The sequence below is a fragment of the Apis laboriosa genome, unplaced genomic scaffold (genome assembly GCF_014066325.1).
Source record: "Apis laboriosa isolate Shangri-la unplaced genomic scaffold, ASM1406632v1 scaffold18_cov149, whole genome shotgun sequence".
Classification (NCBI taxonomy): domain Eukaryota; kingdom Metazoa; phylum Arthropoda; class Insecta; order Hymenoptera; family Apidae; genus Apis; species Apis laboriosa.
In genome coordinates this window covers 2,632,205-2,649,097 of record NW_025222233.1, presented here as the reverse complement: position 1 = coordinate 2,649,097, position 16,893 = coordinate 2,632,205, and the positions used below count along the sequence as shown (strand labels likewise).

The 16,893-nt window shown below is 43.8% G+C and overlaps 1 protein-coding gene across 5 annotated transcripts in view; it reads right to left on the bottom strand.

Annotated features, from left to right (window-relative positions):
* The window catches only part of LOC122711881 (ETS-like protein pointed), a 117,385-nt gene that overhangs the window by 3,401 nt on the left and 97,091 nt on the right, over window positions 1–16,893 (bottom strand). For 4 of the 5 annotated variants that reach the window (XM_043931037.1, XM_043931036.1, XM_043931038.1 and 1 more), the window contains one exon: window positions 16,246–16,515. The exons of the other annotated variant lie outside the window; for it this stretch is intronic. In XM_043931037.1, the coding sequence (XP_043786972.1) occupies window positions 16,246–16,515 (270 nt within the window). The remainder of the gene's footprint in view (window positions 1–16,245; window positions 16,516–16,893) is intronic. 5 annotated transcript variants of the gene reach the window in all.

Sequence of the window (16,893 nt, the reverse complement as noted above, 5' to 3'; positions counted from 1 at the left end):
TGCCGGATTATCATAATCCGTCGGCTAAGCGTCGCGTTGCGTGAACAGTCGGAATTACAATGTGCACGATATGTGTGACCAGCCGACGTTCCCACACTTATCCTTTTTTTAACGGCGAGGAAAACAGGTGGCTACTGCGCTCGACCCGTAACGAGCCAACCATCGTTCGCGACATGGCTAATAGATCCACTGCCACTGCGTTAACGAACCTCCATCAAACAATATCTCGAGATCGGCAAGAGATCGGCAAGATGAATTAAGTCTTAATTAATTGTATCGTCGAGTATGCGTTCAAGTAAATAGTAGGCGAGAAATAGACCTTATCGAATTTTACGACGGATTGAGATTTCTCGTGACGTTGATGCGCGGATGATTTAACGTCGGTCAGCTTTTCCTCTTTCGCTTACATCGTCGTTTAAGGAGGTATTTTATGATAACAATATATATATATATATATAGCAATGAATATAAGCTAATAATTTTATTTGTAATTTTCATCATTATCATCATAGGAGGCGAGAAATCGATGGAGCGAATTTATCGAATTTTACGGATTGAGATTTCTCGTGATGTTGATTCGCGAATGATTTAACATCAGTGAGCTTTGTCTCTTTTGCTTACATCGTCGTTTAAGGAGGTATTTTATAATAATAATATATATATATATATATATAGCAATGAATATAAGCTAATAATTTTATTTGTAATTTTTATTATTATCATATAGCAGGCGAGAGCTCGATTTACTTGACGTTGATGAGCTTTACCTCTCTCGCTTACATCGTCGTTTAAAGGGATATTTTGCAATTTTGGAGGATGAGATGAAGAACGAGGAAGAATGGAGTAAACGCGTGTCTAAATATATAAATTCTTCATAAAGGTATTTTTACATAACAATATATAGATATATATAGTAATCAATATAAGAAGCTAGTAATTTTGTTTGTAATTTTCATTATTATCATCATGTAGCAGGCGAGAAATCGACGGAGCTCGATTTATTTGACATTGGTGAGTTTTACCTCTCTCGCTTACATCGTCGTTTAAGGGGATATTTTGCAATTTTGGAGGATGAGATGAAGAACGAAGAATTCTTCATAAAGGTATTTTTACATAACAATATATAGATATATAGTAATCAATATAAGAAGCTAGTAATTTTGTTTGTAATTTTCATTAGTATCATCATTAGTATCATTAGTATCATTTAGTAGGCGAGAAATCGATGGAGCGAGCTCATCAAATTTTACGGATTTCTCTTTGATGTTGATGCGCGGATGATATTCAACGTCGGTGAGCTTTGCCTCTTTCGTTTACATCGTCGTTTAAGAGTGTATTTTGCTATTTTCGGGGATGAGACGAAGAACGAAGAAGAACAGAATAAACGCGTGTCTCAATATATAAATTCTTCATAAAGGTATTTTCTAATAACAATATATAGATATATATATATATATAGTAATGAATATAAGAAGCTAATAATTTTGTTTATAATTTTCATCCGAGATTCGACACATCCTGAGAGCGACACGTTGAAGCATTGTGGAAAAAGAAGAAAAGAAGAAAGATCTGTTCACTCCAAAAAACAAAAGAATAGAGGAGAGAGAGAGATCTAATCTTTCCTCGCGGATACCGGCATGAACGATGATGGAAGAATAGTGACTAGGCGCGGAATTATCACAAGTCCAGGCGGGTTTCTCATAGGTTGGGGGGGGGCAGCAAGTCGTTTCGAAGAACGTGGACGTTAATGGGGCCCAAGGGACGGACCCTTGCGCACACCACCTACACCTGCACGGGCTGGCGTGTAGCTGCACCTCGCACCCCATTTCATGGACGGTGAGCGTGGGAGTGCAGCTTTGAGTCGGCCCTCACGGCATGCCACGCATACGCACACGCGTACGTACGCGGGGCACAGACATAAAACTGGTGAACATGGTTTGCCCATGTGCTTCTCCACGAGGTAAACGTTTTCATGCTACCTAAATGCACCCTCTTCTCGCGCTCCTTCTTCCATCTCCTCTTCTTCTTCCTCCTCTTCTTCTTCTTCTTCTTCTTCTTCTTCCACCTCCTCTTCCTCTACTTCTTCATCTTCGTCGTCGTCTCGAACACCGCGACTCCGAAAGGGAGGAGGGCAACGAAACTATTCCGAAAATTCCTGAGCATTCAGGCCGCGCGTTTGTTCACACGGATGAACAATTGAAGCCGGAGCAACGATTCTTTTCTCCTCTCTCGTTCGTTTGTCTTGATCGTTTGTCTTTTTCTTCTTTTTTTTTATATACTCCTTCTCGCTCCTCTTTCTTTTTTTCTTTCTTTTTTTTTTTTTTTTTTGTTTTCTTCTCTTTTTCGAGTTGAAGCAATGTGGCATACTCTCGATGGTATTTCGCGATTGGGATCTTTAAACTTGTAACCGGATGGGGACGTTGTTATGCGTTCCGATCTTTCGATATTACATTCGTTTTTTTAAATAGTTTTTTAATAGTTTGGTATAGTATTAGATTGTTTAGTATACGATTAATTCCAAGTTCATATATTAATTCCAACGATTATGAAATAAGAGTTAAATATCTATGCACGATCCATTTTCTCGATCTTTTTTCGTCCCGATCATTTTGAACATTTCACGAGACGCAACGATTTTCAAATTTTCAAAAAGAATAGAAACAAAAGGCACACACGTGCTCTGCTAATAATAAATTTCAAATAAAATTCAATCCAGAAGAAGAAGAGATGGAAAAGAGAGAGAGAGAGAGAGAGAGAGAGAAGGTTTCGAGGGTGTAAAAGTAGCCAGCCGCGTATCAGCTGTGGAACAGGTGCCGAGGGTAGGTCCGCGAGCAACGAGTAACGGCGAAGCAACGAAAGGCTGGCACGGCAAGCGAAACGTGGTCAGCAACGCCGGCCACGAGGCACGCGCCAAATCGAATGAAACGGCAGCCTGCACAGCTGCTGCGTGTAGTATATAAGTTAAGAAAGAGAGAAGGAGGCAGAGGAGGAGGAGGAGGAGGAGGAGGAAGAAAGAGAAAAAGAAGCGGACCGGCGGCCTCTTGAAAATTAAAACCTGCCCCGCGAACGCTTTCAACGCCGGAAGCCTATTATCTTTCTCTTTCTCCGGGGCCCACCGATCTCTTCTTCTGCTTCTTCTCTTGCCCCGTATCGGAATATTTCAGATACAACGGACTCGATTCGATTTTATTGGCGATTCTTGATCCATTCATCGACACAGATCTAATATTCCAGAGTTTTTTTTTTCCTTTTCGAGAGAGATCTCGTTTGAAAATTGATTTGATTTGATTTTTTAATCCTTCGAGTTAATTTTAAACTTTGAAAGGACTTCAAATTGAATCAATTGCTTTTTTTTTTATTTGGCTTTGATGCGATAGAAATCGAAGCAAATGGATCAGAACGTGTATTGAAATACTAATACTCGATCATGGTTTAGTTAAATTATAGTTAATTTCCGAATGGTCGATTAAATATCCGTTAAATTATTTGTACCTCGGTGAATGTTTCAACGAGTGATATTTAACGAGTATTCTAAGGGAACATTGATTCTTGGAGAGGCCGAAGGTAAACACTCGGAGGAAATAATAAATTCGCGTTAGTTGCCATGCTCCGACTGCTACTACGTGTGCGAATAAGCGACGAGCTTCATTGTGAATTCAACAAAGACTCGAGGTTTTGGTCGTACCATCCTCGATGATTCTTTCTAATATTTTTTTTTCCTCTTCTATTAACTCGGTTACATTTTTCGACCACATCAAACGTGCCAAACAATCGTGACTGACACCCACTTTAAAACCAGATAAAAGATCCAATTTATCGATATTTTAACGCGAACAATTTCTACAATAATTAAAAAGAATCTTCGATTTTTAATCTAAATCGTAGCGGGAAACGAATAAGAGGAAAAATAATTAAAAAACACACGTCACTTAATCCATTAGCCTCGATCGGCAAATTTTACTTTAAAAGAGAATCCACGAGAATTGTTCGAAGAATCGAATTGATGGAGAACGACGTTCTAAAGAAAAAAGAAAGAAGAAGAAGAAGACGACGACGACGACGACGACGATGATGATGATATGATGATGACGACGACGACAAAGAAGACAATGTCGCGATGAAATTACGATGGCCAGGAACGCGAGAGGCGTGTGCGTAAGAACGCGGTGGCAATTGTACGATAGAACGAGGCTTGCAGAAAAATAAAAAAGAAGAAAAAAAAGTCGTCCTCGACGGCAACGAAATCGTGCATTGTTCGGTAGACCGGTGACCTGCGAACTCTCCCACACTCTGCCTGCGGCCTGCCTCCGCGACGACGAGACGGTGTGCGCGTGTTTTTTCAACCAAAACGACGCATGCTCGCGCGCACAATCACGCATCAACGCGAAGAAACGCACGGGAAATTTTTATACGCCATCGGCTCAACGAGAAAATTTTATATATATATATATATATATCGATTGTATATTCGATTCGATGGTAATTTAATTAATTAAAAATCTAGTCGTTTCGTGATTTTTAAAAGTGTCAATTTTCGGTAGATCGATATGACGTAAAAAGTTTTTGAAAGATTAAACAAGAAGATGCAATAAGGATTTTCTGGTGATAAATACCTATTGTTGTAATATGAAGCGTTTTCTAAGATTCTACGATGTAATTTTTCTATTCAAATTTTTCTATTTATTATTGCCTCGTCGAGATATTTTATTAAAAAATATCTTTTTAATAAAATATCACGTATCACTGTTTAACTAAATTAAACTATATTCCAGTTTAATAATCCACGAAGATAATTGACTACAATATGACCATTCTCGCGCCATTATTCGTAATGCATATTTATCATTTTTCCACGCTTCCGGTCGAGATTACCCGAACGCGTTTCTTGCCTGTTTAACGCACGATTGTCTCTTCGAACAACTCTCATTTCCCGACAAACCTCGTTCATCTTTTCCCAAATACTCGATTCGAACGTTCGAAAACTTACACTTCGATGCAACGATCTAAACGAAACGTTAAATTACACGCGAAATCGTCCCGATTTCCTTTTTTCGTATCGATTCGCATTCGCACGAAATAAGCTGAAAAATCATCGTCCATCACGCACCATCCTCGAACCAGTCCAGTTTCATCGCCGAAAACGATCGACCGCTCGTTTCCATCGAGGCGATACCGCAATAATTACACGGTTGCGAATTCACTGCGGTGCTCGTTCGATCCTCTTCCCTCCCTTCCTTCCTCCCTCTCTCTCTCTCTCTCTTTCTCTCGCGCTATCGCGGTGCGAGGTTATATCGCATGCGCGATATATCGAATCGCCTCTTCAAATCCGATCGCAGCGATCCGTGGCCGCGGACCGTGCAATTCCGACCTTGCACGCCACGGTACCAGGTTTTATTGGCAATTTAGCATCGGGCCACACCTAGGCTACGAGGCGACGTGCATCGCGAACAAAAGAAGCCCCCGCGTTAAAAATAACGATATAGTTACGGATCATTATGCGGCCGGGCACAACGATTATTATCGATCATTGCTTCTAACCTCTCTCTTCTCTCCTCGTCCGTAATGTTGTAATTCCGCGGTATTTTTTTTCCAATCGAATTACACTCATCGGAATATCTTTCAATCGTTTGTCATACTTTGTATCAAACAAATTTTTTATTTTCAACTGATGTACAATTAAGAAAGAAATATATTGTACGATGGTTCGTATTTGCGATATATTTTTACAACAGCGAAACTAAGTATCGTTTTTCAACTAAGTATCGTTTCAGAATTAATACATTTCACGTTATTACGTTTTATTTCAATCTCGATTATTCCGTTTCGAGTAAGAAATGGCTCGTTTGATCGTGGCCAAATGGATAAGCGCGAATCCGATCGCCGTTTTACATTCAACGTTTTCGTGTCTCGTCACACCGGTAATGCACTTTAATGCAATCGTAGACGATTGACCTTGGTCAAATGGCCAATTAACCGCACATCGTGGTGGCACGAGCGGCACGAGTTGGCTGAACGAGACGCGTTAACCATCATTGACCGAAAACTTTGATCCCCGTGGACGAAGATTGACCCTTAGGACGATGGATGTTGGGGAACATCGATCGAACGTAGAAAGTGTTTGCGTGAACGAATTAGAAAAGGTATTCGTTACCGAATTATAATTTATTATTATCCCTCAAAACGATATCGTCCGTGTATATTATCGTAATCAATTCTTTTCAAAGAATAATATATTTTATCGAAACTAACCACTTTATCCAAATCCTGATATATCTGAAACACGAATCCAAGAAAATCGTTTCTCGAAACCGCACGATATATCGATTAATCGGTATCCTAACCAACTATTTTTAAAAATAATGCCATTCCTCGACAGAATTATGAATCCTTCACCTAAATCACTGTTTCCAAAAACTCGTGGAAACTAGCAACGGATAAAACCATCCACAAATTTCAAATTACACGTTACCAAGAAAAACGAAATTCCTCGACATCCAATCCAACCCCAACGACATCCCCCAAACCTCGATCGAAACGCCTCCTCCTTCCAGATACCTCCTTCCAGATACCTCCTTCCAAACCCAAAACCAGAGGTTCTCCAATAACTAGAAGAGATAACTATTCGTCGTTGGTGTACCTGGCGTATGAGTAGTCGCGTCCAAGGTGACCGGCGGCATGCCGGTGTTCCTCGCGATCGCGTGCTGATGCGGATGCTGGTGGTGAGGATGCGTGAGGGGGTCGGTCTCCTGGTAAGAGGGGTAATCGGCGTAGAACGGTTCGTGGCCTGTCATCAGCGTGTCGAGCATGTGGAGCACCATCTCCGAAGATGCAGCGGGGCCGCTACTCGTCGCCTGACCGAGTAGATGATCCGAATGGTTCCCGTACGTGCCGACTATTATGGCCGGCGCCAGCCCCGAAGGCCGCGACGTCTCGACGCCCGCGACGCCCGCCGTGACGCCCCTCTGATGATGATCCCTCTTCGCCCGATTCTGCCGTCGCCGCCGCCGCCGCTTCGCTCGTCCACGCGCGCCTACTCGCGCCGATGCACGCGCGCATTCGTGCGACCGCTTCCCTCGCCGTCGCCCGCCGTGCCGGTGTCACGGAACGAGCAATGGATACGGGAGACGTACGATCAGGATTTCAGGACGAGCATGAGATTCGTTCGCTCGTGGTGCTGGCTTCGCGGTATAATAAACGTTGCACCTTCGCGATTCGCATAGCTATTAATATAATCCGTGACGCGTTTCTGGAGGGGGTTCTTTCTTGCGTATTTATAGATATACGTGTGTGTATGTGTGTATATATATATATATATGTATGTATATATTTCACTTGTTTTTGGAGTCGTGGTCAATGAAATTGGTCGAGAGTAAGGTACACCGGTGGTATCCTTGGTAAAACGCACTTTTCCCGAAGAAATGGAATCATCGATGGTATTCAGAGAACAGCGTCCCGACACCAGAGATAGTGTGTTTATCCACTATGAGGGAGGGGAGAGGTATCACAGAATTGCAATAGGTGAATTTAGGATTATTTCAAGGATGGGGTACACTTTGACACGGTCTCTGTTCATCTAACACGATACAGTTACAGTTTTCTTTGCACTTTTTTGTTTTTTTCTTTCAAAACACTGGAGAAAACGGAGCGATCGTTTACGCGCACAGAAAGATTTATCCGATTTAGATCGGATAACGGGGGCGAGTATTCCAAGCACGGAGTACAGCGGCGTTTCGCGCAACAGGTGTGTCACAGGAAGCACGGGAAGAAGCAGCCTCGAGGGACAAACCCCCCTTTTCTCTTCTCTTCTATCCGGATCCAATCTTTCGATCGAGTAAATACACCCCGGTCGCTTTTCGAGAACACCGAATAATCTTCTTCGTCACTATGTATCCACACTACGTAGAGAGAGAACTAAAAGTCGTGCTAAACACTTGAGAACCTCTCGAGGAGAGAGTCCTCTTTAGACAAAAAAAAAAGAAAAAAAAAATTACACCGGTTCGCGGAAACTCGAACACCGAACACCAACAGGGACGAAAAGTGAGGAGAGGGGGAAAGAAACGATCGCGATTTCTTTCTTTTTTTTTTTTTTTTTAACAACACAGCAGGACAAAAATATCGAAGAAAGAAGAAGAGGCGCGAATCGTGAATCGTAGAAGAGATGCCTGGCTTGCCTTCCTTCTCGCGTGCACTCTCCACTTGACGTGAGCGCGCGTGTCACTGTGACGAAGCGCCGCACCGTTTCCGCTCTCTCCGGTTCTCTGCACCGACCTCCCTTCCGTCCCTTCCCCTCCCACCCTACCCTCCGCCCCGCCACGCGCGAACCTTACCCCCTCCCTGCCCCACGGCGAGATGCGATTCAACCAGCTGCGTACTGCGTTTTCGTTCGCCGCCACATTGCCGCTCGTTGCTACACACGGAATGGCCCGTTGGTGGGGGAAATGGCGCGCTGGTGGGGGATAAATACGGAACCCGCGGTGGGGAGACGGGCAGGCGTGGTGGGGATAGCGGTGGGGAGGGGTTCACAAACGCCCCCTCGAAGCTTCAACCACCTGCTGCCACCGAAACGATATTTTCTGCGCGATTGGGAACGCTACTTCACGGATTTTCCGCTATTGTATATCATTCGCGGTAATGTGGAAGTAGCTCGAAGTAGCTCGAAGAGGTGGGTTCAAGGTTCGAGATTAACAAGATTCGTCGAGAGTTTCGAGAAGGAGCGAGATAACGTTGGGATCCTTTGGAAAATTGTCGATCGTTTGGAAGATGGATTTCTGGTTTAATCTCGAGAGAAGCGTGTCGATTTATTATAGCGTTGAGTCACTCTCAATGGATACTCGGAATTGGTTCGTTTACGGGAAAGCGTTACGGGATGAATGGTTTCACGCTTATGCGTTATGTGGCTTCAATGGTACGACCATTAACCGCGTGCCTTCGTTTATGGGCAAACGTAAATTAGAAATGACGAGAGCCGTGAATTGGATGGAATTGGGTCCACTTTTAAAGGGCGGCTGGTGGTGGAGGTATCGTAAACTTGGATTATTGTAATGATCCAAGTATTATTGTAATGATCACGATGATACGTAAGTGTACTCTTGTACTCGGTTAACAAAGGCGAATACAAGTATATAATTGTTAAGGTGCGATTTTAGCGATGTCGCGTATTACGGGAACATCTATCGCGATTCTCGATCTACGTAGTTTCAACGAGGAATCTCGTTTCTCGCTCGACGCTTTAGAACCGCGCCTCTGTTTACGTTGCGCGACTAATTGAATTTTAATTCTACGCTTAACACTCCCGTCATTTCCGCGAAAACCACCCGGGAAAGCCGAATTCAACAACTTATAACAACGTGAATCGTGTAATTTCGTTTGAAATATTGGATACGCAGGACTAGAGATAACATCGAAATGTTTCCGAATATTTTTCTCGGTATGTCGAGTCTTTCGTCCATACTTTAACAACATCCTCAACTGATCGAAAGATAAACGTTTTCATTAAATTTACCAACAAACTGCAACTGTTCAATACGGAATCTATTAAGTTAACATGTTCATCACACATACAACAGATTATTCACTTAAACACCTATTTCAATTTCAAGAATTTAAAAAAAAAGAAAAAGAATCATTTCTATCACAAACCACAATTCTCTCTATTCCCTTTCTCATTAAAGGACAAAAATACGTTTAAAAAGTAAAGAAAAATTACTTTTTATTATCCTCTGAAGAATATTTCATATATGATCATTCGCGTTTTACTTTTACAACGTAACAATGAAATAAAAATAAGGGAAATATCTAACAAGATGGAGCAGTGAAAAAAAAAAAAAAGAAGAAGCGATAGACGGAGAGGCGACGCGTGGTGATACATACGGTTATAACACGAGGTCGCAACTCGAAGGGCCTAGCCTATTTTTGAGAGGGGGCTGGCTGGGGAGGCGCAGAGAGACCGGATGCTAAGAGAGGCGAGGCAAACGGGGGTTTCTCTGTTCGGCGGGCTCGCACGTGATGCAGAGGGGACCGGAAGCGCTCACTCCCCTACGCCTCGTGCCTCTCGCTTCTCGTATAGTCCGCCGGCAATAGTAATGGGACTTACGAGCATCGCACAATAAGGACACGAGAGTTCGATGCGCCTTGTGCCTTCGTTTCTCCGCACGATTTTACCGTTCGTGCGCCAGTTCCCGCTTCTGTTCTGTTCTCGCGTTTGCCTTCGTTTCTCCTCTGTCTCCTCTGTCTCCTCTGTCCTTTCTTTTCCGCCTCTATCCTCCGCGCCTCCCCCACTTTCCTCTGTCCCTTCGCCCTCCTTTCCCCGTCTTTCGCCGTCCCTCGACTCGAGCCAAGGGGGTTGCCTCGCGATTCCCCATTCTCTGGCTGGAATTGTTTCTCGAGAGAGTTGACAGAGTTTGGAACTAGTTCGCTTGAAAAGAAGATTCGACCCAAAAAATAGAGATAGAAATAACGAGGTAGAGAATCGAACTCTTCTACGTATTTGGAAAACTCTGTATCTCTTCTTTCTGGTGAAATTCAGGAATCCTCAGAATTAAGAAAAATTGGAAAACGATCGAAGACCGGTTGGTGGAAATTTTTAAAATGGGGATACTTCCAGAAGAAGAAAAAGAAGAAGGGAGGGAAAAAAAAAAAAAAAAAAAGAAAAAGAAAAAGAAAAGAAATCGTGGAGGCATCGATAATACCTGGTCATAATGGAGGTTCGTATCTTAACGTACTCGCCTCTAAAAGCGGTCGTACAAGATCTTACAAGTTTCCTCTCCCTTCCTCCTCGCATCTGTTCGATTTCGAACGCTCTCGAAGTGAGCAACAATACCCGTGACACGCACGCACACGGAGGGAAGCGGGAGCCCGGTTCGAGAGAGGCTGCATTTAAGGGTGCATTAAGGGAGGAGCACTCGAGGACATTATAAAACTATCTCGCTCCCCGGAATATTGGGGTAGGACTCCTCCCTCCCTCCTTTCACCGCTTGTTGCCTCGGCTTCCGGTTGTAACGTGAGCTCGCACACGTTCTATTCCTCTCTTTCTCCCTTCCAATCTTCCCCTCCCTCCATCCCCCTTTCTTCTCCTATACCGTCTATATCTATCCATCTCTATTCACGTTTCTCTCCTCTCTGAAACGAGCCACCAATCAACGATCAGCAGGAGGACGAAAACCACGAGGCAAGGAGAGAATTACTACGACTTACGAGGACGACGACGACGACGACGACGACGACGACGACGACGACGACGACGACGATGACGATGTACGACGAGCGTACGTACACGGACAGGAAGAAGGGACGAAAAAAAAAAAAAGAAAACATATACATATACACAGCGGTCGTGTCGTGAGTTCTGAATGAGCCAGAGGCTTTGTAGGCCCCCGAGGCGGTGTACGAACTATGAATGAACGAGTGAATGAATACAACCTGCGCCAACAACCATCATCCATCCCCTCCCCTCCTCTGCACGCCTTTTTCCCTTTTCATCCCTCCACGACGATCCTCTACTTCGCAGGATCCTTCATCCCCGACTAGACACGCTTGTTCCACGTTGGCCTCGCGCACAATTCTCCAATCGTGGCGCATGCTCGTTTCGATCTCCTCGCACCCCGACTTTACGCAAGCACTATTTACTTTTCGCCCCCAGAAATCTTTCGAAGCTTTCTTAGAATTAGGCATCGATTGTCGATCGAAACGAAACTCTGGTTCTCGAGTCTTCGACAATTTTGAAATAATAATTTTCGAGCTACGCGAACGAATATATGTAGTATAATTTAGTTGTTCGGTTAACTCTATGGAACCTTGTGAAATTCTAATTACGTATGCGGGAGGGAACCGTTTGGAAAGCTGTGTAATAATTTCTTACACCATCTTCGATCTTCTTCTCTTTCAAAGGATATCGATCCCCCCGTTTAAACGAGCTTCGATCGAAATCCACTCCATTTCCGACTCGTTCCAGTGACATCCAATATCCTAAATATCGAGCAACCCTTCGACCCAGATGGAGGGGGAAGGGAGGTCGATCGATCTCTCCTCCACACGTGCGGCTTAAAGTACGAGTTGAAAAGCAGGGAGGAGAAAAAGGGCGAGAAGAGGAGGACGGGGCGCGAAGAAGGCCTATCGAAGGCGGAGGACACGCAAGCGCGAGGAAGGAGAGCGATCAAAATGCCGTGTGGCCAGTCTCGGTTAGTTATCACGCGGTGGTTGCTTAACAAATAATCATTGTACCGGTCGGCACGATTGACTAACCTTTCCATAAACGTAGCGAATGGCGTCACGATGGCCGTGCCTTTTTTGGCCGGGTGTCAGTAAACCGTAGGGAATCGCTTTTGCGCGCACGGGATTCGACACCGGCTTTTAATTTATGCACAAGCGGCCGCCGTGTTCGTGCACGTGCGACGCGTATACGTGACCAACGGAAACAACCATCATCGTCAAACGTTATCCTCGAAAAGTATCGTCGAATCGAATTTTGAAAATCCAATTTTGGAAATGTTCTTTTTTTTACTAGGGCTCGATTCGATATTCGAGGAATTACGTATTCGAGGAATCGAATATGTATCGAATATGTATCGAAAGATGGAGGCTCGAAATTGTATTTGGATTCTTTCAGGATTTCGAAATATTGTTTCATCGGTAGATGGTCGGTGGTTTGTTGAATTACGATATGAATCTTCTTCTTCTACTTTTTTTTCTTTTTCATTGATATCGATATCGAAATCAGACAGAATTTCTTGATTCGACATTGGAATTGGAATCGTGTTAACAAAAATTGCATCGAATTTCGAAAATATCGCGATAGAATTTTCTAAATCTTGTTTAGAAGATTCTGTTTCGAGTAACGAATTAACGAGACGCTATTTTCTTCTACCGACTTAACATTCGACGAATTAATTTCACCGATAAAGTATAAGATATTGGCAAGATAAGATCGGTTTTATTCCAACGATTATATTATTCTCTTCCGATGAAAAAGAAAAAGGAGAGGAGGAGGGAAGAAAGATTTCGCGAATTCCTCCATCGAGATTGGCGAACTGTATCGCGATACGCGCGTGCAAGTATAGAACGTGTCGTTGCAAGACGACCAACACAGGCGACCGTATAATAGACTCATTATTTCTGCTTGCCGGAGCACCGTGTTACGTTATGTATCGCGGCTGTTCGAGGTCTCTGGTTCGACTCTCGCTCATCCTCGCTTTCGACCTCCTCCTCATGGAACCGATGCGTTACGTTACCTCGTGCACAAAACGTTCTCCGCAACGTTTTCCACCCGAGGGATCCTCGCATAATTCGTCCGTTTATTCCAACCGTTTATTATATCGTCCGTTCGATCGCCTCGGATCGTTGTAAAGCAAACAAATCCTACAACCTTCCACCGATCGCTGAATCATCATCGCCGGTGAATACAATTGTTCGATTTCGCGCGCCAACAATGAAAATTAATTTCGTCGCGACAATTTTCTTCTTTCATTTTCTTATATCCTTCGATATTCGATCGAAGCGGAGAGAGGGGCTTACGGTTTTTATGATGTAGGATATTTATATATTATGCTATATATTTAAACACGTAAATAAAGTAGAAAGTTTCTGTAAGAGCAAGCGTGTTCTATTGTATGCAAAATGGACGAGATATGCAAAAATATATAAAAATATGAGCGCGTTTATGGTGATATTATAAATTGGGTTGAGATAAAACATTTTCAATAGAAAATTTTCATCACTTTATCTTTGCTGCGCGGCGAAGAAAGATTTTTCATTTTCGATATCGATAGGTTAATAATAATTAAAAGGAGGGATCGCGTTCGATCGCGTGGAACAGTCGGGTCAAAGTCCGAAATTGGGAAGGGAGTGATCGGGAGGAGGATTTTTTTATTGGACTAAACGCGAGGATGTCGAGAGAGGCAACGGAGGCCGGCGTCGTCTCCATTGTCCGCGGCGAAGCGTGCAGAGGGCCCGACTTTCCCTCGTTCACCCACGGTCACTGCTGCAATGACGTAAGGCCCCCGGCTAGGTAATTGTTACCTACGCTACGAACGCTCGCCTCGTAATGCTCTCCCGTGTTCCTCGCTTCTATTCGACCCGAGCACACCATTCCCTCCCCCCTCCACCACGCGCGTCATCCATGTGTCGCCGATTCCACGCGAGCGAACCTTTCAAAACTCCCCCCCCCCCCAATTTTTCTCCAATTTTTCGAAATTAAATTTAATCCAGTGGAATAACTTTTTTTAAATTCGAATCGAAGCGATCTTCGTTTGCTCGGATATGCTCGATCTAATTGCTATCCTTAATAGAATCGAACTCGATTGGAGGATTTTTAGAAATTAAATTTAAGGAAATCCAGTGGAGTAATTTTTAAATTCGAATCGAAACGATCTTTTGTTCGACTTAATTGCTGATTAATAGAATCGAACGAGTCGATTGGAGGATCGATTTTTAGAAATTAAATTTAAGAAAATCCAGTGGAGTAATTTTTAAATTCGAATCGAAGCGATCTTCATTTGTTAGACTTAATTGCTATCCTTAATAGAAACGAATCAGTCGATTGGAGGATCGATTTTTAGAAATTAAATTTAAGGAAATCCAGTGGAGTAATTTTTAAATTCGAATCGAAACAATCTTTTGTTCGACTTAATTGCTGATTAATAGAATCGAACGAGTCGATTGGAGGATCGATTTTTAGAAATTAAATTTAAGAAAATCCAGTAAAGTAATTTTTAAATTGAAGCGATCTTCATTTGTTCGATGTAATTGCTATCCTGATTAACAATAGAACGAGTCGATTGGAGGATCCAATTTCCACGATCAACTTTTCGAAATTAAATTTAAGGAAATAACTTTATGCATCGATTAGAGGACAATTTCCACGCCCAACTAGCAAGAAGAAAAATGGGAAAATGGACGAAGCGACGAGAAATCGTGGTCGAATGAATGAACGAGACCTCGATTTGCTCCCTCGAATTTTTCCATTGTTCGTCCGTGGAACGGCGAAGTCCTTCGGCTGAATGAATTGCGTCAAGAGTCGAGAGCCGATGAAAACAGCGGAGAATAAGGTGAATCACGTCGGTTTGAATTGCGCACCGCGAATATATCGCAATCCGCCAACCCTTCGCCCCGTGCTTCGGGTGCGAGTCTCGGTTAATGAGCCGACTTCTTCTTCTTCTTCTTCTTCTTTTTCTTTTTCTTCTTCGAGAGGATCGCGGAAAAATGGGTGGGTGAAATCGTCGCTCGCCACCCACCCCCCTCTCCACGACGAGGAACGAGGATCACCAGGACTGTTGAACGAGAAGGCGAACGCAACGACGATAATGAGAGACTTGTGGCAACACGTGCAAACGCGGGGAGATGGTATCACCCACCCTGACGTAACAATGAGAAACTCCTCCGTGCGCCCGCCACTCGCAACGCTTTCCTTAGCCCGCAATCGGGGAAATAAATAAATCGGCTTGTCGCACGGTGGACTTGCTCTTGCAAGTCTTCTCCGGTCAGCGTTTCCCAACTTGAAAATACGAAATAGTAGCGTCGTCTCCTCGAATCGTCCATCGCTTTCGAATATATCAATATATTGGAACGAGTATCGGAGGTATATACCATATGGTAGAACGTGAAGTAGAGATGGTTCGGGCAGAGAGGTTCAATTAAGATTCGTTCCTTGGAATCGTTCGGAGGTGGAGATTTACGCTTACAATTCCTCGAAGGAATTGGGTGGGAAAGACGGATCGGTTGGGAAACGCTGCAAGAGATTTACACCGAATGTCACTCCGTCTGCCTACACCTGACGCGGACAACGACAACGGAATTTCAACGTTCGTATCGTCGGCCGCAGTTTTACACAGGGAGAATCGAGGGGAAGACGGAAAAAAGACAAGGAAACGAACCTTGTACCACCAGGTTCAACCCCTGCTTCCTTCTGATTTATCGCCTCGCGTCCAACGAGAACCTATGTATATCTTAACCTCGATACAACAAAGATCCAGAGATCTTTCAACGTTAATCGATCGATACCTTGGAACGACCAGTGTCTCATTTCCATGAATTACAACATCGAGTCGATTATATCGACGCGAATCCCTGTGTACTTTCCACTTACATACACTCGCGTACACGATCGAAACAGAGGCAGAGAGAAAAGAGAGGAACAGAGAGAAAGAGAGAGAGAGAGAGAGAGCCTCGTTCTATTTCTATGGAGGAGAAACGGAGGAGAGAGGATAGACAGAAGATAAACAGAAAGAGAAACAGAGAGAGAGAGAGACTTACCATCGTTATGATACTGTCTCGAGGGCAGAGAGACCGAGGCGGAAGGTGGTTGCAACGGGGCCCCCGCTTGGTTTCCGCCGTTTTGCGGGCCCGACGAGTTCGAGGTTGCGGAACTCGCTGGCGTCGCTGGACTCTTGTGTTCCGGCGTCGCGACCTGGTGACCACCGCCGCCGCTCTGGTATCCCAAGAAATCACCTAAATCTGGCACGCATACGCTTTCGTACATGTTGCCCGCCACGTTCTCCAGAGAGGCCTTCGCCGCGTCGACATCTGGATGGAAAACGGAACAAACTTTCCTCAGTTCTGCCACCATTTTCCGCGATCACTTTTTTTTTCTTTTTCTTTTTTTTTTTTTTTTTTAATTAAGTCGGCGATCCCTCGTCCTTCGCGCGACAATCCCAGCAATTTTTCCGTAGCACTTTCGGTTGGGAAATCGAAGGGATCGAAATGGAAACGAAGAAAAAGGTCGAAAGAGGGGATGGAGGGGTTTAAATTTAACGCAACGCCTGCTCTCGAGCAGATCATTCGAATTCTGAGCTTTGTAATCGAATATCGACGATCGAATGACGGACGATAAAAAATAATTTGACAAAGTTTCGACGAAATATTGTTCTGTCCAATTAATCCAATTCGAACGATATGTTGTTT